The 24,370-nt window shown below is 48.1% G+C and overlaps 1 protein-coding gene across 3 annotated transcripts in view; it reads right to left on the reverse strand.

Moving 5' to 3' along the window:
* UBXN2B (UBX domain protein 2B) overlaps positions 1 to 24,370 on the reverse strand; it is a 101,736-nt gene that overhangs the window by 9,845 nt on the left and 67,521 nt on the right. For 2 of the 3 annotated variants that reach the window (XM_075353252.1, XM_075353253.1), the window contains one exon: positions 4,662 to 8,447. In XM_075353252.1, coding sequence (XP_075209367.1) covers positions 8,285 to 8,447 — 163 coding nt within the window. In that variant the 3' untranslated portion in view covers positions 4,662 to 8,284. Of the gene's footprint in view, positions 1 to 4,661; positions 8,448 to 24,370 lie in introns of those variants that run through there. The other variant, XR_012754676.1, reaches the window with a different exon arrangement.

The following is a 24,370-nucleotide window of genomic DNA, read 5'->3' on the forward strand; positions in this document are numbered from 1 at the left end:
AACAGGATGGCAATCACTAAATGAATAAACAAAATGCGTGATGATTTTAAGGCTATGTGTGCACTAGTAAATGGACTTTTCCTAAGAAAAGTCCATACCCTCTGGCAGAATACCGCACCCACGGCAAAAACTGCGGTAAAACCGCACCCACTTTTTTGCCACGATTTGACGCATTTTGCCTCGTTTTTTCCGTGGGTTGGTCCCTGCGGTTTTTTACAATTATCTATGGCAAAAACCGCAGGTACCTGCAGAAAATAAGTGACTTGCTCATTAATTGCGCAGCGGAAATTCCATGGGTAAATCTGCAGGTATAAAAAAACGCAGTGTGCGCACAGCATTTTTTTTATATCCATAGGTTTTGCTGGGGAATGATTGCAGAACTGTTAGACACATTTTCTGCAGCAAATCTGCAGTAAAATACACGGTGAATCCGCAGCATGCGCACATAGCCTTAAAAAGGTTTTCAATTATTAATGTAACCATCTTTCATTTGTCCTAGCTATTCCTAACTAACACTTTCCTAATATACTTCTGCTACCTACCCTGCTCCTGTAAGCTGATCTTCCCCGTGGCACATACAGTGCCTTGCATGCAAAAGAATTCGACCCCCTTGAATTTTTCAACCTTTTCCCACATTTCAGGCTTCAAACATAAAGATAAAACGTGGGACACAATTGTGAAGTTGAACGAAATGTATTGCTTATTTTAAACTTTTGTAAAAAATAATAAACTGCAAAGTGGGACGTGCAATATTATTCATCCCCTTTACTTTCAGTGCAGCAAACTCACTCCAGAAGTTCATTGAGGATCTCTGAATGATCCAATGTTGTCCTAAATGACTGATGATGATAAATATAAGCCGCCTGTGTGTAATCTAGTTTCCATATAAATGCACCTGCTCTGTGATAGTCTCAGTGTTCTGTTCAAAGCGCAGATAGCATCATGAAGACCAAGAAACACAACAGCAGGACCTTGATACTGCTGTGGAGAAATTTAAAGCCGTATTTGGTTACAAAAAGATTTCCATAACTTTAAACATCCCAAGAAGCACTGTGCAAGCGATGATATTGAAATGGAAGGAGTATCATACCACTGCAAATCTACCAAAACCCAGCCATCCATCCAAACTTTTATCTCAAACAAGGAGAAGACTGATCAGAGATGCAGCCAAGAGATCTACAGCTGAGGTGGGAGAATCTGTCCATAGGACAACAAGCAGTTGTACACTGCACAAATCTGGCCTTTATAGAAGAGTGGCAAGAAGAAAGCCATTTCTCAAAGATATCCATAAAAAGTATCGTTTAAAGTTTGCCACAAGCCACCTGGGAGACACACCAACCATGTGGAAGAAGGTGCTCTGGTCAGATGAAACCAAAAATCAAACTTTTTGGGCACAATGCCAAACGATGTTTGGCGTAAAAGCAACAAAGCTCTTCACCCTGAACACACCATCCCCACTGTCAAACATGGTGGTGGCAGCATCATTTTTTGGGCCTGCTTTGCTTCAGCAGGGACAGGGAAGATGGTTAAAATTGATGGTAAGATGGATGGAGCCAAATGCAGGACTATTCTTGAAACCTGTTGGAGTCTGCAAAAGACATGAGACTGGGACGAAGATTTGTCTTTCAACAAGACAATGATCCCAAACATAAAGCAAAATCTACAATGAAATGATTAACAAATAAACATATCCAGGTGTTGAAATGGCCAAGTCAAAGTCCAGACCTACATCCAATCGAGAATCTGTGGAAAGAGCTGAAAACTGCTGTTCACAAACACTCTCCATTCAACCTCACTCAGCTCGAACTATTTGCAAAGGAAAAATGGGCAAGAATTTCAGTCTTTTGATGTGCAAAACTAATAGACACATACCCCAACCGACTTGCAGCTGTAATCGCAGCAAAGTATTAACTTAAAGGCGACAAATAATATTGCATGCCCCAATTTTCAGTTTATTCTTTTTTTATAAAAGTTTAATATAAGCAATAAATTTCGTTCAACTTCACAATTGTGTCCCACTTGTTGTTGATTCTTCACCATAACATTAACATTTTTATCTTTATATTTGAAGCCTGAAATGTGGGAAAGGTTGAAAAATTCAAGGGGGCCGAATTTGCTTTGATACTTCCGGTCTGGAGACTGGAATTGGACAAACTGAGCAGGGCACGTCACTGGTGGGGGTGGAACTGCCTCTCTGTGAGTGACAGCAGTCTGGGTGTGCATGCCCAGATCATACTTCACTCACCCTCAGCCTGCTTTACAGTGCGGTGTTTTCATGTGACAAGTACTGCGATGTGCCGATCATTAGGGCTTATTCAGACAACTGTTCCGTCTGTCATGGTCAGTTCCTGTTTTTTTGCGGACCCACGGAAAGGACCATCTTTTCAATGTCTTTTCTGTAGGATCAGATGGCACAGGGAAGCACTTCTGTGTGCATCCGTTCCTACAAAACACAGATCGGATGCCATACGTCCATTCCGTTATTATGGAACATGTCCTGTTCTGTTCCGTAATAACGGACCGTGACTCAATACAAGTCAATGGGTCCACAAAATCCCCGGAGGTCGTACGGAAGCACTTCCGTGTGGCTTCCGTCGGGTGCCCCGGCAGTTTGTGTCCCGCTCCCGCACCAGGCTCACGGCTGCCCGCACTGCAGTGCGTTAGCAGATGCCTGCACTGCAGTGCGAGCAGCCTCGGGGATGAGGAGCGTTGCCGTTAGGAGGTTAGTAAAGGTCATTACCTGCGGTGATGAAGTCCCGTACTCCTGACGTCAATGCTTGTCACTAACTTCTATGCGTTCTCACATCTCCTCTCGTGGGCAGCCCGAGACTGTAACTATCGGTGATGTCACGGGCCGCTTGCGATACTTGTGAACGTGGCTGTCATTGAAACTCAGTGACAAGCGCTGATGTCAGGAGTGCAGCGGTGTATATCACTGCAGGTAATGTACCTTGTTAACCTCCTGAAGCCTGAAGTCAGCGCTGGTCATTCCCTGCAGTGACCTGGGCTGTCCTCATGATGTTATGTCAGGTCACTGCACTGCTCTCCCAGCCAATGGGGAATGTTCTGTTCTTCATTGACTGGGACAGTGAGTATGGATCGTCGTGGGACCCTCTTATTGGATTACGCCGGACCCGGATTTCATTTTTCTTTCCAATAAATTGGTTAAAGAGGGAATGTTTTGGGGAGTATTTGTTCAAATAAAAATTTGTTGGTCATCAATTTTTTTTTCATTACTGACTGGGTTAGTGATGTCGGGTATTTGATAGACGACGTGACATCACTAACCCCAGGGCTTGATGCCAGGTGACATTACACAGCTGGTATCAACCTCATTTATTACCCCATTTACCACCGCACCAGGGCATCGGGAAGAAATGGGGAAAAGCATCAGGATTGGCGAATCTAATGGATGCGCCACTTCTGGGGCAGCTGCCGCCTGCTATTTTTAGGCTGGGGAGGGTCCAAGAATCGCGGACCTCCTTAGTCTGAGAATACCAGACCACAGCTGTCCGCTTTATCTTAGCTGGTGATCCAATTTGGGCGAGACCCAAATTTTTTGTTTTAAATTATTTATTTAATTTACAATAAGTGTGAGGTACCCTCTGTTTTGGATTACCAGCCAAGGTGAAGCTGCTGGCTATAGTAGGCTGCAGGCTGTAGCCATCTGCTTTACCCGAGCTGGTTACAAAAAATAGGGGGGACCCCACGTCGTTTTTTTTAATTATTTAATTATTTTTAGCTAAATACAAGGCTAAGCACCCTTTAGTGCCACATTATATGTCTTTCTCATCTACTATCTATATATCCCTCTAGCTATCCCTCTATTCATTCATTCATTGATTCATTCCTCTCTATTTATTTTTCTATCTCTCTGCATCTCTATCTATCTATCTATCTATCTATCTATCCCTCTACCTATCCATCTGTCTATATCTAGCCATCTATTTATCTATCTAGCTGTTTCTGTTTTTTGCTGTCTGCAAAAAAAACAGACGGCACACGGTTGACACACGACCCGTATATGGAACGGATGTCACACAGATGCCACATGGATGCATCCGTGAAAAAACAGGACCGTTTTTTGCGGACCGCAAAAACGGGACAGTCGTGTGAATGTAGCCTAAGTTAGTTTATCACAGGACGTTGAGCACATCGCAGTGCTTCTCTCCTGCTGCTTCATAATGTCCTCCAATACTCCATATTGTCCCCCACAGCTCTATAATAAAAAAACACCCAAGAAATACAGCTTACTAAACACAGTCCAGTGTATGCTGCTATTTCATGAGGAGGCTCTGCATCGGATTGAATGGCAGGAGCTCTTGCCAGCAATTGAATAGAAGAGGAAGGATAAATCCAGGGAGCTCAATGGTTGTTGATGAATAAAAAATATTTTCATTATTTCAAAAATAAATAAAAAGTACAGATAGCAGCAAAAAACAAATCAGTTCAGGCAGAGATGGAAGATTACTGCTGTAAACACACGGCAAGACGCGTTTTGGCTATACTTTAATGCTTTATGGCAATGATAAAGCTATAGCCGAAACGCGTCTTGCCGTGCGTTTACAGCAGTAATCTCTGCCTGAACGGATGTGTTTTTTGCTGCTATCTGTACTTTTTATTTATTTTTGAAATAAAGAAAATATTTTTTATTCCTTCACAACCATTGATCTCGCTGGATTTATCCTTCCTCTTCTATTCAACAGCTCTATAATGTCCCCCAAAGCTCCATAATATTTCCCATTGCTCCATCATGTTCACTGCAAAGTGACAACAACCCTGACACACACTTCATCTTCGGCTCCTCCTGGAGCGCTTACTAGTCTATGGCACGTCTTTTGCGGTCTGGCACCATAAGCAGTGTGATTAGGTTAGTAGTGTGATGACCTCCTCCCACCACTGCACATCGAGGTGAGGGCTAATGGGCACTCCTCTGCCCCAGAATCGGTAACACAGTGTTCATATATATTATACTCATTCAGCTGCATTAATGGAAAAAAATAATAAAGTTATGTCTCAAAAAATATCAATACAAACCTATTATTCTCTTACAAAGTTCTGATTTTAAAAAATCTTTAACAGTATAAAATTAAACCCCAATAATATTGGCGGAACTACATTTTTTTTCATCATTTCACCCTTGTTGAATTTTTATTACCATCTTTTAATACACAAGGAAGAAACAGAACCGCCCACCACACCTGCATTATTAATATTCTTGGTGCTCCACAATCTAAGCAGGCATGAAGAAAAATTTAACTGCATAAACAGTCATCAGTCCGTCCTCCAGGATAAATTCTTCTTTCTTTATTCCAACATCATGTGTATAGACAAAAATTCCTTATTCATAGCTGTTCAATACATGTTACCATCACCATTCAAATGATCATTGGTAACATGTATTGAACATCTAGAATTGATGGAGCCAGGCGATTGGCCCCACCCACTGAGTTCACAGTCCTGGAGGCGGGGGAAGGAAGTCAGATCAGTTAGGGAAGTGCAAGTGAGAGGAGTGAAGTAGGGGTGAAGGAGAAAACTGACCGTGTCCGGGTGTGTGGCCCGGGCACTAAGAGCAAGGTTGGCAGACGGTTGTGGCCGTCTGCAGGAGAGGCGAATCAACGCGGAACCGTAGGACCGGGGTCGAGCGGTGGCCCGTCGGTACCGAACCGGGGAGCGAAGTGAAGCCAGCACACACAGGCAGGGCCTGCGGACCCCGACCAGGCTTGGAGTCACCGTTAAGAGGTCAAATTCGTCAGTGACCAGAACCCCAGGGGTTTCCTAACAGCCAAGACCCGAAAGAAGGCAACTGTCCGACCAGTAGAAGGAAATACAGTTACCGCCACAGCTAGAGTTCCAAGGGCCAGAGCCTGCGGGCAAAAGGGCTCCTCCAGCACATATATACGGTGGGGAGCGGGTTACCGGTGGGAAGCCAACGGGACCGAACATACACAGAGGTGCAGGGAAAGGCAGCCACCACCAACCGTCCGGGAGAAGTCACAGCAGCCGGCTGCGGGACCCGTCCATCCAGCCGTTTGGTTTACCAGAGACTGTGTGTACATTTTTGGCTGAGTGAGTACAACCGTGCCATCCGGCACCGTGCTGCGCAGTCCAAGCGACCCTGCACCTTGCCAACCCTGCCTCCCTGTCACCTCACCCGGGCCCCGGGACCACCAACCCCTACCCACGGAGGGGGGAAACGACATCCCAGCTGCTCCCTACCATCGCTCCCGGGATCCCCGTCACCAGCAGCGGTGGTGCCCAACCTCACCACAACCCGTGGGTGGCGTCACGGACCAAATCCCCAAACCAAACTATCCCCTTTCACTCACGGGCGAGGAGCGCCGCTCGAGTCCCCGGATCCGGGCCCACCGCTTGAGCCACCGAGCCGCAGCAGCGCCGGACCCGAGCGTTAGCGAGCGCAGCGCCTCGCTGCCCGCGACACTCACCACCAATGTTCTTGAGGCGGCGAGCAGCAGTGGACCCAGTGGATCACAGGGGGACCCTTGCTTACCCTTTAGTGGGAGGGGCTTAACTAAGTGGCTGCCGCGAGGCCTACGTCAGGTACCACTCCCAGGGCAAAGACCGGGACTGTGGCAACTGACCCCCAGAACAGGAGAAGGACTCAGGTACGGACACAGGTACAGGATGGCTGAGGCAGACAGGAGGCAGGTATATGGTAGGCAAAGCAGGATAGACTGGTATAGGAAGGCAGGTACAGGTACTGGTGATGGACACAGGGATAACAGGACCTAAAAACTAGCGAGCAGACAGGAAGTTTACCTAACTAAAGGCGTTGCACAGGCACCTCCCCTAATGGGAGGGTGCCTTAAATATTTAGAGCCTCTCAGCCATAGGCTGTGAGGCATTTTTAGTAATTGTCCCTTTAAGAGGAAGGCAGGTGTGCGTGTGCCCTAAGCACGCTCCCGGGATACCTGTCCTACGTGCACAGGTCGCAGGAGGAGGGCAGTGGGGGACGAAGCCACCCGGCCGGGGCGGTGAGTAAGTTGCAGGGATGCCGGCGCTACTCTTACCTTTAATGTTGTCTATGCACATGATGTTGGAATAATGAAACAAGAGTTCATCCTGGATGACAAGTGCCGACGTTTTCTTCATTTTTAAGTACATTATATGGTGAAATGAACGGTGTCATTCAAAGCTCTAGCTTGTTTGGCCTTAAAAAAATGTCTTATACTTCCTGTAGTGACAGAAAAATAGTAAAAGTTCTGAGTCTTCTAAGAAAACAAAAATGAATAAATAAAATATGCCTGGTCATTAAGATGATAGTAGGTACTAACCAATGCATACTGTGAGGACCCTTATAAAATCTACTGTTTTGGAAATTCTGTGACCAGGTTGGCTACCCAATTTAAACAGGTGCTCAGATCCTTATATTGGCATATTTTTCCTTATGCTGCATAATACCTCTACACTTTGACAAATTTGATTGTTACTAGTGATATTGATAGGGCTGACTAATATATATATAAAATGCATAGATACATACCACACATGCATACATACATTTATCATGAGCAGCACGGTGGCTCAGTGATTAGCACTTTTGCAGTGCTGGGGTCCTTGATTCAAATCCCACCAAGGACAACATCTGCAAGGAGTTTGTAGGTTCTCAGTGTCTGCGTTGGTTTCTTCCAGGTTCTCCGGCTTCCTCCCTCCAAACACATACTGATAGGTAATTTAGATTGAGAGCCCCATTGGGGACAGTGATGATGTAAGTAAAGCACTATGGAATTAATGGTGCTATATAAGTGAGAAAAATTAAAAAATACATTGTATGCTGGAAAACTGCAGTGGACAGGCAAACAATACAGGAGTGTCCTTGGCTATTGTACTACTAATGTCTTGATCTTCTGTATTACAGCCCTCTTTCATTCACTTAAGAACCTCTTTGAATGGAATGTAAAGAATTTTCCATCTGCAGCCATGATCCCTATGATCAGCTCTATGTTAAGAAAATATACTATACTAAAATATATTAGGAAATATCTAACATGATGCATCTTCATTATAGTATCTTCATGTATGTCCTCCAGCTTAACAGTTACCTTTTATATATATTCCGTGCTTGGTAATATAAAATAGGACGGTCTGTAAAATCTATATAATTGGCTCACGGAAAAAAAAATGCATTCAAAAACCTAATCATCAGCTTACACTGATAAATATATGATAAATGCATAATCACGATAATATAAAAGCCCTACTGTCTGGAGGCAGAAAATGGCACTTAAATATTTGTTAAGCCACCACAAATGTAAGGCCAGAATTACTTCATTCTTTGAAGAATCACAGTGTTGAGTATATCGGCTTCTTCCAGTGTCTGTTCTTCATCTGTAAGTTCTGCGTTTGGAAATGTGGTCACCAACACAAAATCAGTCTGTGCAAAGTCTGAGCGAGACTGAATGATAAAGTGTCGTACATCCGCAATTCTGAAAGTAAAGCAAAAGAGAATATATACACAAGGAAAAGCACTGTGTCTAAACTTTTGACCGATTATCTACAGTACTCAGCATAGATGAATACACCCTAACAGATTTGTCAGAAAATCTTTAGTTTCCCTTCAGAATCAACATTTTATATGGGATATCATATTCCAAAATCTTCCCATGAGCATGGGCCATTGAGAAAAAACGAAAAAAAGATTTGTTATTTTTGTACACCCAAAAAATAATTTTCCTAAAAATTCTAATTAGCAGGAATTCCACCACAGGTAAGTCTAATTATTCGTTAGGTATTCAGCAGACAGTGGAGTTTAAAAGGGTGTGAGTTAACAAACAAAATTTCTTTCAATTTCATGTTGTCCACAATGGCACCACATGAAAGAGAAATGTCACAAGACCTGAAAAGTAAAATAATTTCTTTACACAAGAGAGATGAAGGCTACAAGATCAGCAAAGCTTTACTTATTACTCAGAATACTGCAGCAAAAGTGACATAAAAATATAATAAAAATGGAACTGCGACCATCGTACAGAGACATCCAGACCGCCACGGAACTTAACATCTAAACTGGAGTGTCATCTGATGTAAAGAGGTAAAGAAAATCGATTTGAAAATTCACTGCAGTTAGCTGAAATAAAAAGCCAAACTGGGGTAAGTATTTTCCATAACACAATACAGCGTACACTGCAGGGGTGTTGCCCAAAAAGTAAAAGAGAAAAAAAACCAAGTCCACACAGTAAGGGCGGCTTTGCACGTTGCGACATCGCACGTGCGATGTCGATGGGGTCAAATCGAAAGTGACGCACATCCGGCATCGCAGTCGATATCGCAACGTGCAAAACCTTTTTGATACGATGAACGAGCGCAAAAGCGTCATTATCGTATCATCGCTGCAGCCTCCGACATTTCCATAATGCCGGTGCAGCGACAGGTGCGATGTTGTTCCTCGCTCCTGCGGCAGCACACATCGCTGTGTGTGAAGCCGCAGGAGCGAGGATCATCACCTACCTGCCTCCCAGCTGCAATGAGAAGGACGGAGGTGGGCGGGATGTTTACATCCTGCTCATCTCCGCCCCTCCGCTTCAATTGGCCGCCTGCCGTGTGACATCGCTGTGACGCCACACAACCCGCCCCCTTAGGAAGGAGGCGGGTCGCCGGCCAGAGGGACGTCGCACGGCAGCGATAATAATCTCTACGGCAGCTTTCACTAGATATCGCACTAGATATCGCACGTGCGACGGGGGCAGGACTATCGCTGCAGCATCGGTAACACATTGTTACCGATGTCGCAGCGTGCAAAGCCCGCCTAAGACTCTCCTAAAGTCCATGCACAAAACAGTCATCTATAATTTGCCAGCTCCACGCCAAAAATATGAAGATTACAGGGTGTCTATACTATATAGTGATTAGAGCAAGATAAATGTTTTTTGGAAATATATATATATATATATATATATATATATATATATATATAGCGCCATAGTTTTTTCTGGGCGCCCCCGTCCAGCGTCAACTAATCCTTGATGCACCCTAGATTAAAAGTATTAAAGCACTATGGGGGCAGGGAAAAGGAGGAGAGGGGAGGAGACACTTGTCACGCTCCCCGGGTCCTCACCCCCGTCCCCCGGCTCACCTGCCACGCTCTCCGCTCCCCAGTCACCGGATTCCGTCCGTCCCAGGGCTCCGGGCCCCCGATCCCGGCGCCCGACAGCTTCCCTGGACCTGGCCGGCTCCCCTGCGTCCTCCTCGCAGCCTCCTTCCCTGGCTTCTGGCACCCGGGCGGCGCGCATGCGCATTAGGGCGCGCGCGCGGTCACTGACCCTTTCTTAAAGGGCCAGCGTCCATTAACAGGAAATGAGGTTGCACAGGTACAGGGTATTTAAGGGGTCATTGTCCAAGGGGGCGGGGCCTGATCTTCGTGTTCCCTGAGCTAGGAGTCAGGTCTCCTGGTGTTACTGTGCTCGTACTCACCTATCTCTCTTTGTAGAGCCGTGCCTGCTTCGCCATCCAGTCTGCCGTGTCCTGATCCCCGCACGCTGTCCGTCTGCCATCTGACAGTCCGTACCATCCCGGATCCCTGCGGTGACCCGTCATCTTGCTCAGAGGTTCCGGACCCCGCCTGATATCACCTCGGCCTCCGAACCTGAGCTACGTCACCAAGACCACCTTCTGTGACTCCGTGGTCCCTGGGACTCCTCCGCTGCCTTCACTTGCACGGACTGTTCTACTGCCCATCAGTGCTTCAGCTGCCGGACTCCCTACCACCATCTCAGAGAGTTCGGTCCAGTGGATCCACCTCCTGGGTCTGCCCGACCGCCCGGCCGTGACAGTAAGATCAGGCCATGGATCCCGCTGCAGCACTATTGGCCCTGCAAGAGGAACTCCAACGCCAGCGTGAAGTCCAGACCCGCATGCTGCAATTTATGACCTCCGTGGACACCCGCCTGTACACGTTACAAGCATCCATGACGCCTGCGGCACCCAGGTCCTCCAATGGACAATCCACGGCTCCCGCACCAGTGGCAGCCTCGTCGGGGTGCTTCCCAACTCCGGTTGGCTTCACCACCTCGTTATTCTGGAGATCCCAAGACCTGCAGGGGCTTCATCAACCAATGTTCCCTTCATTTCACGCAGCTGCCACATCTATTCGCCTCCGACCAAGCCAAGGTCGCCTTTATAATGTCCCACCTAGAGGGCGAGGCACTGGCGTGGATGAACCCCTTGTGGGAGAAGGAGGACCCTGTGACCAAGAACCTTCGAGAGTTCCTGCAGGCCTTTCGCAGTACCTTTGACGAGCCGGGACGCGCCTCTGCGTCTGCTTCATCACTTCTCCGCCTACGTCAAGGAACACTGACGGTGGGCCAATACGCCATCCGTTTCCGCACTTTGGCTTCTGAACTCGGGTGAATAATGAGGCCCTGACAGCCGCCTTCTGGGGAGGGACTCTCGAGTCGCATCAAAGATGAGTTGGCGGGTCGTGACTTGCCCTCCACCCTAGATGCCCTGATTGCCCTGGCTACTCGAGTGGACATTCGTTTTCAGGAGCGCTCTAAAGAGCTGTCTCGTGAGAGACGACCGGTACGGCATTCCTCACCTCCCCAGAAGCCCTCCGCACCTCAGTCATCAACAGCTGGGATTCCCGTCCACGAGCCTATGCAGATTGACCGAGTACGACAGTCTGAACAGCGTCGAGCAGAGCGGCTCGCCAAGGGCCTCTGCTTTTACTGCGGAGAGGGCACACACCTGCTACGCGCCTGTCCAGAGAGGCCGGGAAACTCCAAAGCCTAGGGTTGGTAGGAGAGGCCACCCTAGGTGCTGGGGACTCTCTCAGACCCGGTTATGTGGACTGTGCAAGTGTCAACGGGAGAGACACGGTTCACGGCTGAGGCATACCTCGATTCCGGGGCAGCAGGCAATTTCATTCAGCAGGCCACGGTGGACAAGTACCAGCTGCCTGTTACTCCACTTGACAAACCCCTCGTGATAGCCTCTGTGGATGGGAGACCCCTCTCTGATACCATCTCCTGGGTCACCAGACCGGTCGAACTACGTATCGGTGCCCTGCACACCGAGAACATCTCTCTCTACGTCCTTCCACACATGTCCCATCAAATCCTGCTGGGACTTCCCTGGTTGCGGACACACGAACCCTCAGTCAGCTGGGGTACTGGCGAAATCACCCGATGGGGCCCTTCTTGTCATGAGAAGTGTCTGAAGTCCATACCACACATCCGACGACCTCCGGTTCCAGAGAACCTACCGGAACTGCCCTCGGCCTATTGGTCCTTCGCAGACGTTTTCGACAAGAAGGAGTCTGAGGTACTTCCGCCACACCGTCCCTACGATTGTGCCATCGACCTGCTCCCAGGAACAACACCACCTCGAGGACGGATATATCCGTTGTCCCCAGCCGAAACCAGGGCCATGTCTACCTACATCACAGAGAGCCTGGCTAAGGGATTCATCCGGAGATCCTCCTCTCCTGCGGGAGCGGGCTTCTTCTTCGTTAAGAAGAAAGAGGGTGACCTACGCCCCTGCATTGACTACCGGGGTCTGAATCAGATCACCGTAAAGAACAAGTACCCTCTGCCGCTCATCCCCTGAATTGTTCGACCGGCTCAGAGGAGCCCGTGTGTTCACCAAACTGGATCTTCGGGGTGCTTACAACCTAGTTCGTATCCGCTCTGGGGACGAATGGAAGACCGCGTTTAATAACTCGCGATGGGCACTATGAATACTGCGTGATGCCCTTCGGCCTATGTAATGCACCAGCAGTCTTCCAAGAATTGGTGAACGACATCTTCCGGGACCTCCTCTACGTCTGTGTAGTAGTGTATCTGGATGACATCCTTATCTACTCTCCGGACCTCCAGACCCACAGAGAGAACGTCCAGCTGGTCCTACAACGACTGAGAGAGAATCGTCTATACGCCAAATATGAGAAGTGTGTCTTTGAGCAGTCTTCTCTCCCTTTCCTGGGATACATCATCTCGGGTACTGGACTGCAAATGGATCCTAAGAAGGTGTCCTCCATACTCAACTGGCCTCCCCCTTCTGGACTAAAGGCAATCCAACGGTTCCTGGGATTTGCCAACTACTACCGCCAGTTCATCCCTCACTTCTCTGCCCTGACTGCTCCTCTCTCCGCTTTGACCAAAAAGGAGGCTAATCCAAAGGACTGGTCACCTGCGGCCAACGCCGCGTTTTGCTCACTGAAGCGAGCATTTGCCTCCGCTCCTGTACTCCACCGTCCGGAGTTAAACCGCCAGTTCACCTTGGAGGTGGATGCCTCCTCCTCGGGAGCCGGAGCAGTGCTCATGCAAAAGTCCTCCTCCGGGAAGATGGTTACATGCGGTTTCTTCTCCAAGAGCTTCTCTGCACCTGAACGTAATTACACCATCGGTGACCGAGAACTATTGGCGGTCAAACTGGCTCTGGAGGAATGGCGCTACCTCCTGGAAGGAGCAGTGTACCCCGTGATTATCTACACGGACCACAAGAACCTGGAATACCTACGGTCCGCTCAGCGACTGAACCCACGGCAAGCCAGGTGGTCCTTATTCTTTGCCAGGTTCGACTTCCAGCTCCATTTCCGACCCGCAGACAAGAATGTACGTGCGGATGCCTTGTCTAGGTCTTTCATGCCCATGGAGCAGGAGGAAGAGACTACCCAGCCTATCATCCCTCCGAGCAAGATTATTCCGGTGGCCCCTGTCACCATGGCCCAGATACCGCCCGGAAAGACCTATGTCTCTGAGACTGACAGGCAAAAGGTGTTACACTGGGGTCATGCCTCGAAAACAGCCGGTCATGCAGGCCAGAAGAGAACATGGGGTGCGATTGTACGCCATTATTGGTGGCCATCCCTTCGCACGGACGTCGCTGCTTTTGTCTCTGCCTGCTCCTCTTGTGCCAGGAACAAGACGCCCAAACACCTGCCCTATGGCCGTCTTCTGCCTCTGCCGATACCCACAATTCCGTGGCAACACATAGCGATGGATTTTATTACGGACTTGCCATTATCCTCTGGACACACAGTCATATGGGTCGTGGTGGACCGGTTCTCCAAAATGGCTCACTTCGTCCCTATGGCTGGACTGCCCTCTGCTCAGGAACTCGCGGAAGCCTATATACATCACATCTTCCGCTTGCATGGTTTCCCATCCCACATCGTGTCCGACCGAGGAACTCAGTTTACCTCCCGCTTCTGGAGGGCGCTCTGCAAACATCTGGGTGTGACTCTGGACTTTTCTTCTGCTTACCATCCTCAGTCTAATGGCCAAGTGGAGAGGGTCAATCAAATCTTGACCTCCTTCTTACGTCACTACGTCAACGCCCATCACGACGACTGGTCCACGCTTCTACCTTGGGCTGAATTCTCACATAACCACCACATCAGTGAGTCGTCCTCCAAATCTCCCTTCCATGTAGTTTACGGACTTCAACCCTCCGTCCCGTTGCCTATATCCCCTTCATCGGATGTTCCGGCTGCTGATTCTGCAGTTCGTGACTTTGCTACCATTTGGGACTCTGTCAAAGCGTCCCTTGGGCGCGCTTCCCAGCGGATGAAGAAACACGCTGACAAGAGACGTCTGGATCCTCCGTGTTTCTCTCCTGGTGACCTGGTCTGGCTTGCTTCCCAGTACATCCGATTGAAGATACCTTCCTACAAGCTGGGTCCTCGCTACATCGGGCCGTTTAAGGTCCTCAGCAAGATCAATGAGGTATCCTACAAGCTACAGCTCCCGGCCACGATGAGGATACCCAACTCCTTCCACGTCTCTCTGCTCAAGCCGGTTGTCCTTGGTCCCTTCTCCGCTGCTGCCAGTCCGGCCCCTCCTCCTATTGCCGATGATGACATCTATGCGGTAAGGGATATCGTGGCCATGAAGACCGTACGAGGTCGACAGTTCTTCCTGGTGGACTGGGAAGGGTATGGTCCTGAGGATAGGTCTTGGGAGCCCAGGGAGAACGTGGGCACTCCTCTTATCCGTGCCTTCATGTCCCGGTTGCGGGGAGGGGGGCGTGGGGGGGGGGGGTACTGTCACGCTCCCCGGGTCCTCACCCCCGTCCCCCGGCTCACCTGCCACGCTCTCCGCTCCCCAGTCACCGGATTCCGTCCGTCCCAGGGCTCCGGGCCCCCGATCCCGGCGCCCGACAGCTTCCCTGGACCTGGCCGGCTCCCCTGCGTCCTCCTCGCAGCCTCCTTCCCTGGCTTCTGGCACCCGGGCGGCGCGCATGCGCATTAGGGCGCGCGCGCGGTCACTGACCCTTTCTTAAAGGGCCAGCGTCCATTAACAGGAAATGAGGTTGCACAGGTACAGGGTATTTAAGGGGTCATTGTCCAAGGGGGCGGGGCCTGATCTTCGTGTTCCCTGAGCTAGGAGTCAGGTCTCCTGGTGTTACTGTGCTCGTACTCACCTATCTCTCTTTGTAGAGCCGTGCCTGCTTCGCCATCCAGTCTGCCGTGTCCTGATCCCCGCACGCTGTCCGTCTGCCATCTGACAGTCCGTACCATCCCGGATCCCTGCGGTGACCCGTCATCTTGCTCCAGAGGTTCCGGACCCCGCCTGATATCACCTCGGCCTCCGAACCTGAGCTACGTCACCAAGACCACCTTCTGTGACTCCGTGGTCCCTGGGACTCCTCCGCTGCCTTCACTTGCACGGACTGTTCTACTGCCCATCAGTGCTTCAGCTGCCGGACTCCCTACCACCATCTCAGAGAGTTCGGTCCAGTGGATCCACCTCCTGGGTCTGCCCGACCGCCCGGCCGTGACAACACTCTCTATGGGGTCCCTATCTCACCCTGTGTGAACTCACTCCTACCTACCAACGGAGGGTGTGACGTCGTACCTGTTTTGGGCGCCCCCGTTCCACGTCAGCTTGCCCTTATTGCACCCTAACTTATAAGTGAATTAATACTAAAAAATGGCACAACACTCATACGTGATTCAAGAAGATGGAGTTATGAACCCGCAACCTGTAATTTAATAACATAAATACCAGTTCTTTCCAAGAAATGATTGCAGTCAATAATCAGTATGCTATTACTTGAATCCGTACGTTTGTGACCATCATGCATGGATACACACGAAAAACTTCAAACTATGTAGGTATACCAAGATGCACAAGATAATCATGAAGCTAAATGATAGACTCATCAGTCGTGCAATCTTATATTAGGGCAATCCTACATATTAAGAAGCAAACCAGCACATCAAATGCAATAAGATTTGCACTCAAAAGGGAAATATTTAATTGCAACTACTTCCCTTCAGATGAATGTTTGCATACCGCCTCGACGCATTTCCCCTTTTTTTTGGATGCAAGGATCATCAGGAGGCAAAATATCCCAGCTGTCAGATGTGGTGATCCATGGCTGTGTGCCCTGATCACAGGATGTGCAGGGTTTAAAAGCCGGCGCCAATCGGTCACATGGAGCTGTCAGCCAATCAAAATCACTGGCTACTTTGTCTCTAATGATTTTACTGCGCATGCCACCTGGGTGCACGCAGGCGCAGTGTAGTTGCATGCATTTTCAGAAAGGTGCGGCAACTGAAATTAGTACCGCCCTTATTCCTTTCAGGCATCCAGGTTCCATCCGGCCCCCACATCCACATTCACAAACCACCGCTCATCATAATTACTAGAATAGAGCGATGCTTATAGAACGCAAGCGCTCTGCCTAATCGGCATCATATATACTGCCCACTGTGGCGCATCATAATTATCCAGTTAACACCCGTGACCCGTGGGCGGGATGACACAATCGTGCATACACGCTAGTCCTGCGGCATCACAAATCACAATAGCATCTCATCACGGCGCCCAATCAGTTTCTGCGGTTAGGGTAGCGCTCCAATCAGAGGGCTAATGTGTCCCGACCAATCCGCATCGTACACGTCACCCGCAAAGATGTCTCGTAACTATCCAACCAGATCACACAGATAAGATGACATATCCGCGCATGCGCGCTGGCATCCCGGCATCGCAGACATGTCAATAAGATGACCTATTCGCGCATGCGCGCTGGCATCCCGGCATCACAGACGCGTCTCATTATTGCGTCTAATCAGATACCAGTAACACAGCCGCGCATGCGCGGTGGCACAAGAGCTTCTGCCTCAGCCCTATTATATGGAGCGAGAGGCACAGTACTACCCATTACAAGATTCATAGGTGATTGAACAAGGCTCAGAAGGGACATCACATGCTGTCTAATAGCAGCGAGATTAACGGGGACGAGGGGAGAGGGGGGAGAGAGAAGGGGTGGGGAAATGGGGGGAGGGGTTTCAGATCTTAAAGGCAACAACTAAAGACAAGGTATCGAGGCCAGTGATTATGAACACCTTAAAAATATAAAGGTGTATATATACATACCCGTAGATCCCCGTTCTCGGGGCAATGACGGGTTGGGTATATCAATCGGGACAATAGTTTGATTAAGATTTTAAATTTAACCGACCAATTGGAAAAAGGGGAGTTATATTGAATCTGCAAGATTTATAGAAATCAAGAGTAGGTTAGCCTATCATTTAGACCTAGCGGCACTTGTGTTTTTAGAAAATAAATCCACCTACATTCTCTCTGCAGAATCCTCTTATCCAGGTTACCACCCCTAGGACTGGGTGTAACCACTTCAACAATTACAAATGAGATGGACCTGCTATCACCTTGGTGGAATTCCCAGACGTGTCGGGCCAGGGGGGTGTCTCTCTTATGTTTAATGTCCCCTAAATGTTCACCGACACGTCTGCGTAGCTCCCTTGTAGTCTTACCCACATAATTCAAGGGGCAACTACAAGTAGCCATATAGACCACCCCGCTTTTATATTTTATATTGATTATTGAGGCTTTCTCTATTTTGGTTCCAAAACTCAATTCGATTGAACTGTTTTTGATAATTACTCAAGGTTTTCTATGGCGGGTTTTCTATCGGGACCTGTTGGGGCAGATGATTGGCTAGAGGACGCAGTCCAGGCCTTCTCCACGGAGGACAGTAACTCAGGATTCAATTCTCCATCTTTAAGGACTACTTTTAGGGATTTACAGGACCTCTATTCTGAGAACTTGAGGGCCTGGTGGGAAGTCAAAGCCCTAGAAAATTATATCAAACAAAGTATTGTCCCTAGGGGATTACGGATAAATATAAATCCGGCCCCGAGATTACAGGATCCTGAGTTTCTGTCCAATTGGGAGAAGGAATCAGTAGGGTCCTCGCTAAGATTTATGCAACTGCTCCTCGAAAAGGAAAAAATAAATTATAACGAATCTTTGACCAAATTGGATACATTGAGGAAAAGGGCACTAGATTTAAAAAGTGATCCTGACTTTGGGAGGAAAGAAATATCTTTGCAGAATAACATAGAAAAATTCCAAGCAACCTTAAAAAAGCGAAAACACAAACAATTCTTGCGTGATTACAACGATTTTAAGGATAGGAGAGCTTATAATTTTACAACATCTAGTGAGCCAAAACTATATACAGATATATCATCGTCTGATCAGGAATATTCGGATTCCGAAAGAGCGGGTCCTTCCTATTCAGGAGATTATTATAGAGGAAGGGGCCACACGAACAGACCGCCACGTAGACAACGATGGCGCAATCAGAGAGGAAATTATTTTTCTCATGGCCCAAATGCAGAAACAAGACTTTTTCGAGGTCCAACACAGTCTTCCTCTGGTCCTGTCTTGCCTCATTTGTCCTCCTCGTCTGGTACCCCTTCTTTTTTAGAGAAGGGAATCCCCAACTCCTACAATTTGAGGAGTCGGGACCAGTCAGGCGTAAAGATTTAAACGATACCCGAATAATAAACCTCTCCTCGTTCACTCTCACAAATGATATGTCATCTGTCCTAAGAAGGGGGTTGTCTTTTCTGCCGACACAGTCATTTGATAGATTCTCTTGGACTAAAGACATTAATTTGTTCTGTAGAAAAATTAAAATGGAAGAAATTTTTTAAAAACAATGACAGTGAGAGATGCAAACAACTGGGGATTGAGGTTTCGGATTTAGAGGGGGTTAATATTTTGACGGAACTCCTGGAGGAAGGGGAACGAAACAGAGGTTGGGGACCCTTCACGGAGCTGAGCAACAAGAGTCAGAGATTACCACCATCGAGCGAGCTATCAAGTATTGATATCTTCTTGAAGCTAGTAGAGGATGACATTGCAAAATTACAGGCTCTGATTCTTGTAATCTCACTAAGGGTGAAAGGGATGCCCTTAGACTACTTAAAAATAACCAGACGATTATAGTAAAACCATCAGATAAAGGTGGAAACCTTGTTGTTATGGACCATGATCTATATAGGAGTATGTGTAAGTGTCTCTTGGAGGACAAAACTACCTATGGGGTCCTTGAGACTGACCCCACGAGTATGTATCTGGAAGAGCTTACAGTGATCTTGGATCAGGCCCTTGAGACACACCTAATTTCAAAAAAGGAATATGAATTTATGCTGCCAATTAAACCTTCAGTGGCCACATTCTACACACTCCCGAAAATTCATAAAGGGTATCCCCCACTCAAGGGACGTCCAATAGTGTCGGGAGTGGGGTCAATCACCCAGAATGTTGGCATTTACATTGATGTGATCCTCAAACCCTTTGTCCTTGCCCTACCATCTTATATTCGTGATACCTCTGATCTCCTCTCAAAAACAGATGGGGTTTTGGTTGAATCAGGGATGTTCCTTGCATCAATTGATGTGAAAGCCCTATATAGTTCTATACCACACTTTAAGGGTGTTGAAGCAGTACGTCATTTTCTTCGGTCTAGAGCAGTGTACTTGCAACCCCATAATAATCTGGTATTAGAGCTCCTGACATACACCTTGATGCACAATTATTTTGTTTTTGACGGTAAGTACTTCCACCAGTGCAGGGGCACCGCGATGGGGAGTTCTTGTGCCCCATCATATGCCAACTTGCTCCTGGGCTGGTGGGAGGAAACGGTCATTTTTTCCGATGACTCCCCCTGGTGGGTCAATTTGATCCACTTTTGGGGGAGGTTCATCGATGATATTTTTTTGATTTGGTCACGTAGCAAGGTGGACTTCCATAGATTCATCATGGAGATAAACACTAATGATTTTGGTTTGTCGTTTACAAGTGAAATTGAATCATCATCACTGTCTTTTCTGGATATCGTTTTTTCGGTTGACAATCAGGGACACCTATCCTCTCGAACATATAGGAAGCCCACGTCAACAAACAGCCTCTTAAGATGGGACAGTTTCCATCCGACCCCTCTAAAACGTGGAATACCCAAAGGACAATATCTCCGTATGAGGAGAAATTGCTCTAATAAAAATGATTTTTTTGAGCAATCTAGGGACCTACAAGACCGTTTTAGACAAAGAGGCTACCTGGATGACGTGTTGAGAGGAGCTTTTAAGTATGTCCTTAACAGTGATAGGGATTCTCTTTTACAACCTCGGGTAAGGGCAAAGGATGAGGAAGTCATTAGAGTCATTGGGACATTCGACTGCCAGTCAGAAAGAATTTATGGCATACTCCGTTAACACTGGAGAATTCTCCGTGCAGATCCAGACATTTGTAACAACATTGCTCCTCGTCCATCTATCACCTATAGACGTGGAATTTCGCTTAGGGACCAACTAGTCCATAATCATTATCAGAGACCAGTTCCTTCTGGTACATGGCTTGACAGAAGACCTATAGGATGCTTCCGGTGTGGCGACTGCAAATATTGTAACTGGGTTGTTACATCAAAAAGTTTCTGCAGTGCCAGCACCGGCAAAAAATATTCTATCAATGATTTTTCTAACTGCAAGCCAAGCGGGGTGGTCTATATGGATACTTGTAGTTGCCCCTTGAATTATGTGGGTAAGACTACAAGGGAGCTACGCAGACGTGTCGGTGAACATTTAGGGGACATTAAACATAAGAGAGACACCCCCCTGGCCCGACACGTCTGGGAATTCCACCAGGGTGATAGCAGGTCCATCTCATTTGTAATTGTTGAAGTGGTTAAACTCAGTCCTAGGGGTGGTAACCTGGATAAGGGGATTCTGCAGAGAGAATGTAGGTGGATTTATTTTCTAAAAACACAAGTGCCGCTAGGTCTAAATGATAGGCTAACCTACTCTTGATTTCTATAAATCTTGCAGATTCAATATAACTCCCTTTTTCCAATTGGTCGGTTAAATTTAAAATCTTAATCAAACTATTGTCCCGATTGATATACCCAACCCGTCATTGCCCCGAGAACGGGGATCTACGGGTATGTAAATATACACCTTTAAATTTTTAAGGTGTTCATAATCACTGGCCTCGATACCTTGTCTTTAGTTGTTGCCTTTAAGATCTGAAACCCCTCCCCCCATTTCCCCACCCCTTCTCTCTCCCCCCTCTCCCCTCGTCCCCGTTAATCTCGCTGCTATTAGACAGCATGTGATGTCCCTTTTGAGCCTTGTTCAATCACCTATGAATCTTGTAATGGGTAGTACTGTGCCTCTCGCTCCATATAATAGGGCTGAGGCAGAAGCTCTTGTGCCACCGCGCATGCGCGGCTGTGTTACTGGTATCTGATTAGACGCAATAATGAGACGCGTCTGTGATGCCGGGATGCCAGCGCGCATGCGCGAATAGGTCATCTTATTGACATGTCTGCGATGCCGGGATGCCAGCGCGCATGCGCGGATATGTCATCTTATCTGTGTGATCTGGTTGGATAGTTACGAGACATCTTTGCGGGTGACGTGTACGATGCGGATTGGTCGGGACACATTATCCCTCTGATTGGAGCGCTACCCTAACCGCAGCAACTGATTGGGCGCCGTGATGAGATGCTATTGTGATTTGTGATGCCGCAGGACTAGCGTGCATGCACGATTGTGTCATCCCGCCCACGGGTCACGGGTGTTAACTGGATAATTATGATGCGCCACAGTGGGCAGTATATATGATGCCGATTAGGAAGAGCGCTTGCGTTCTATAAGCATCGCTCTATTCTAGTAATTATGATGAGCGGTGGTTTGTGAATGGGGATGTGGGGGCCGGATGGAACCTGGATGCCTGAAAGGAATAAGCGCGGTACTAATTTTAGTTGCCGCACCTTTCTGAAAATGTATGCAACTACACTGCGCCTGCGTGCACCCAGGTGGCATGCGCAGTAAAATCATTAGGGACAAAGTAGCCAGTGATTTTGATTGGCTGGCAGCTCCATGTGACCTAATGGCGCCAACTTTTAAACCCTGCACATCCTGTGATCAGGGCACACAGCCATGGATCACCACATCTGACAGCTGGGATATTTTGCCTCCTGATGATCCTTGCATCCAAAAAAAAAGGGGAAACGCGTCGAGGCGGTATGGAAACATTCATCTGAAGGGAAGTAGTTGCAATTAATTATTTCCCTTTTGAGTGCAAATCTTATTGCATTTGATGTGCTGGTTTGCTTCTTAATATGTAGGATTGCCCTAATATAAGATTGCACGACTGATGAGTCTATCATTTAGCTTCATGATTATCTTGTGCATCTTGGTATACCTACATAGTTTGACGTTTTTTGTGTGTCTCCATGCATGATGGTCACAAACGTACGGATTCAAGTAATAGCATACTGATTATTGACTGCAATCATTTCTTGCAAAGAACTGGTATTTATGTTATTAAATTACAGGTTGCGGGTTCATAACTCCATCTTCTTGAATCACGTATGAGTGTTGTGCCATTTTTTAGTATTAATTCACTTATAAGTTAGGGTGCAATAAGGGCAAGCTGACGTGGAACGGGGGCGCCCAAAACAGTTACGGCGTCACACCCTCCGTTGGTAGGTAGGAGTGAGTTCACACAGGGTGAGATAGGGACCCCATAGAGAGTGTCTCCTCCCCTCTCCTCCTTTTCCCTGCCCCCATAGTGCTTTAATACTTTTAATCTAGGGTGCATCAAGGATTAGTTGACGCTGGACGGGGGCGCCCAGAATAAACTATGGCGCTATATATATATATATTTGCACATTACCCCGTAGATAGTTAGGAGCTTGATCTCTTAAAGATAATATAGGGATTTTATTTAGGAAGCTTCAAGACTGTATGGCATCTAAAAGGTGAGAAGTACAAACAAAAAATGCATGGAGCTTACAGTGAAACATGGTGGTGACAGAGTCTTTATGTGGGGCTGCTGATGTCGGGAGCTACATTTCATTGATGGTATCATGAATTCACAGATATACTGCTCTATATTGAAAGTGAAGATGCTACCATCACTCCATGCCTCTGGTAGATGTGCACTTTTCCTATATGATAATGATCCAAAACAGACCTCTAAAGCCACTATTGGATTTCTGAAAGAAAACATGATGAAAGTGAATCAGTTGCCAAGTATGTCTCCTGATCTGAACCCAACTGAAACACCTATGGGTAATTCTGAAAAAATAAGCTGAACATCACTCTCCAACAAGCATCCAGGCTCTAAAAGAGGTTGTTTTTGAAGAATGGAAATGGAAAAAGACAGACGCTGTAGTATGTCAACAAAACTGTTCACTCCATGCCTAGGAGAGTTGGTAAAAATCATGGTGATCATACAAAATACTAGGATAAGTAGTTTTTGAAGTGAGGTGTATTTGTTTTTGCATCAACTAATTTGATTAAAACTGAATATTTTGTAATGATAATACATTATTATATACTGTATATGTGCAGTCATATCCAAAAGTGTTGGGACCTTCAAAATTGTTCCGGAAATGAAGTACCGTATTTTTCGCTTTATAAGACGCACTTTTCCTCCCAAAAATTTGAGAGGAAAATGGGGGGTGCGTCTTATAAACCGAATATAGCGCTACCTGGGGGTCCTGTCTGTGCGGTGATCGGGCGGCCGGGTGCCTGTGGCTGCGTGCAAGCGGCCGGGTACCTGTGCTTGCGTGCGGTGGCAGCCGGGTACCCGTGGCTGTGTGCGGGCGGCGGTCGGGTGCTGTGTGCGGGCGGAGGCCGGGTGCTGTGTGCGAGCGGCGGCCGGGTGCTGTGTGCGAGCGGCGGCCGGGTGCTGTGTGCGAGCGGCGGCCGGGTGCTGTGTGCGGGCGGCGGCCGGGTGCTGTGTGCGGGCGGCGGCCGGGTGCTGTGTGCGGGCGGCGGCCGGGTGCTGTGTGCGGGCGGCGGCCGGGTGCTGTGTGCGAGCGGCGGCCGGGTGCTGTGTGCGAGCGGCGGCCGGGGGCTGTGTGCGAGCGGCGGCCGGGGGCTGTGTGCGAGAGGCGGCTGTGTGCGGGCAGCGGCCGGTGGCTGTGTGCGGCCAGGTGCTGTGTGCGGGCGGCGGTCGGCGGCTGTGTGCGGGCGGCGGCTGTGTGCGGGCGGAGGTCGGCGGCTGTGTGCGGGCGGAGGTCAGCGGCTGTGTGCGGGCGGAGGTCAGCGGCTGTGTGCGGGCGGAGGTCGGCGGCTGTGTGC

The sequence above is a fragment of the Anomaloglossus baeobatrachus genome, chromosome 6 (genome assembly GCF_048569485.1).
Source record: "Anomaloglossus baeobatrachus isolate aAnoBae1 chromosome 6, aAnoBae1.hap1, whole genome shotgun sequence".
Lineage (NCBI taxonomy): Eukaryota > Metazoa > Chordata > Amphibia > Anura > Aromobatidae > Anomaloglossus > Anomaloglossus baeobatrachus.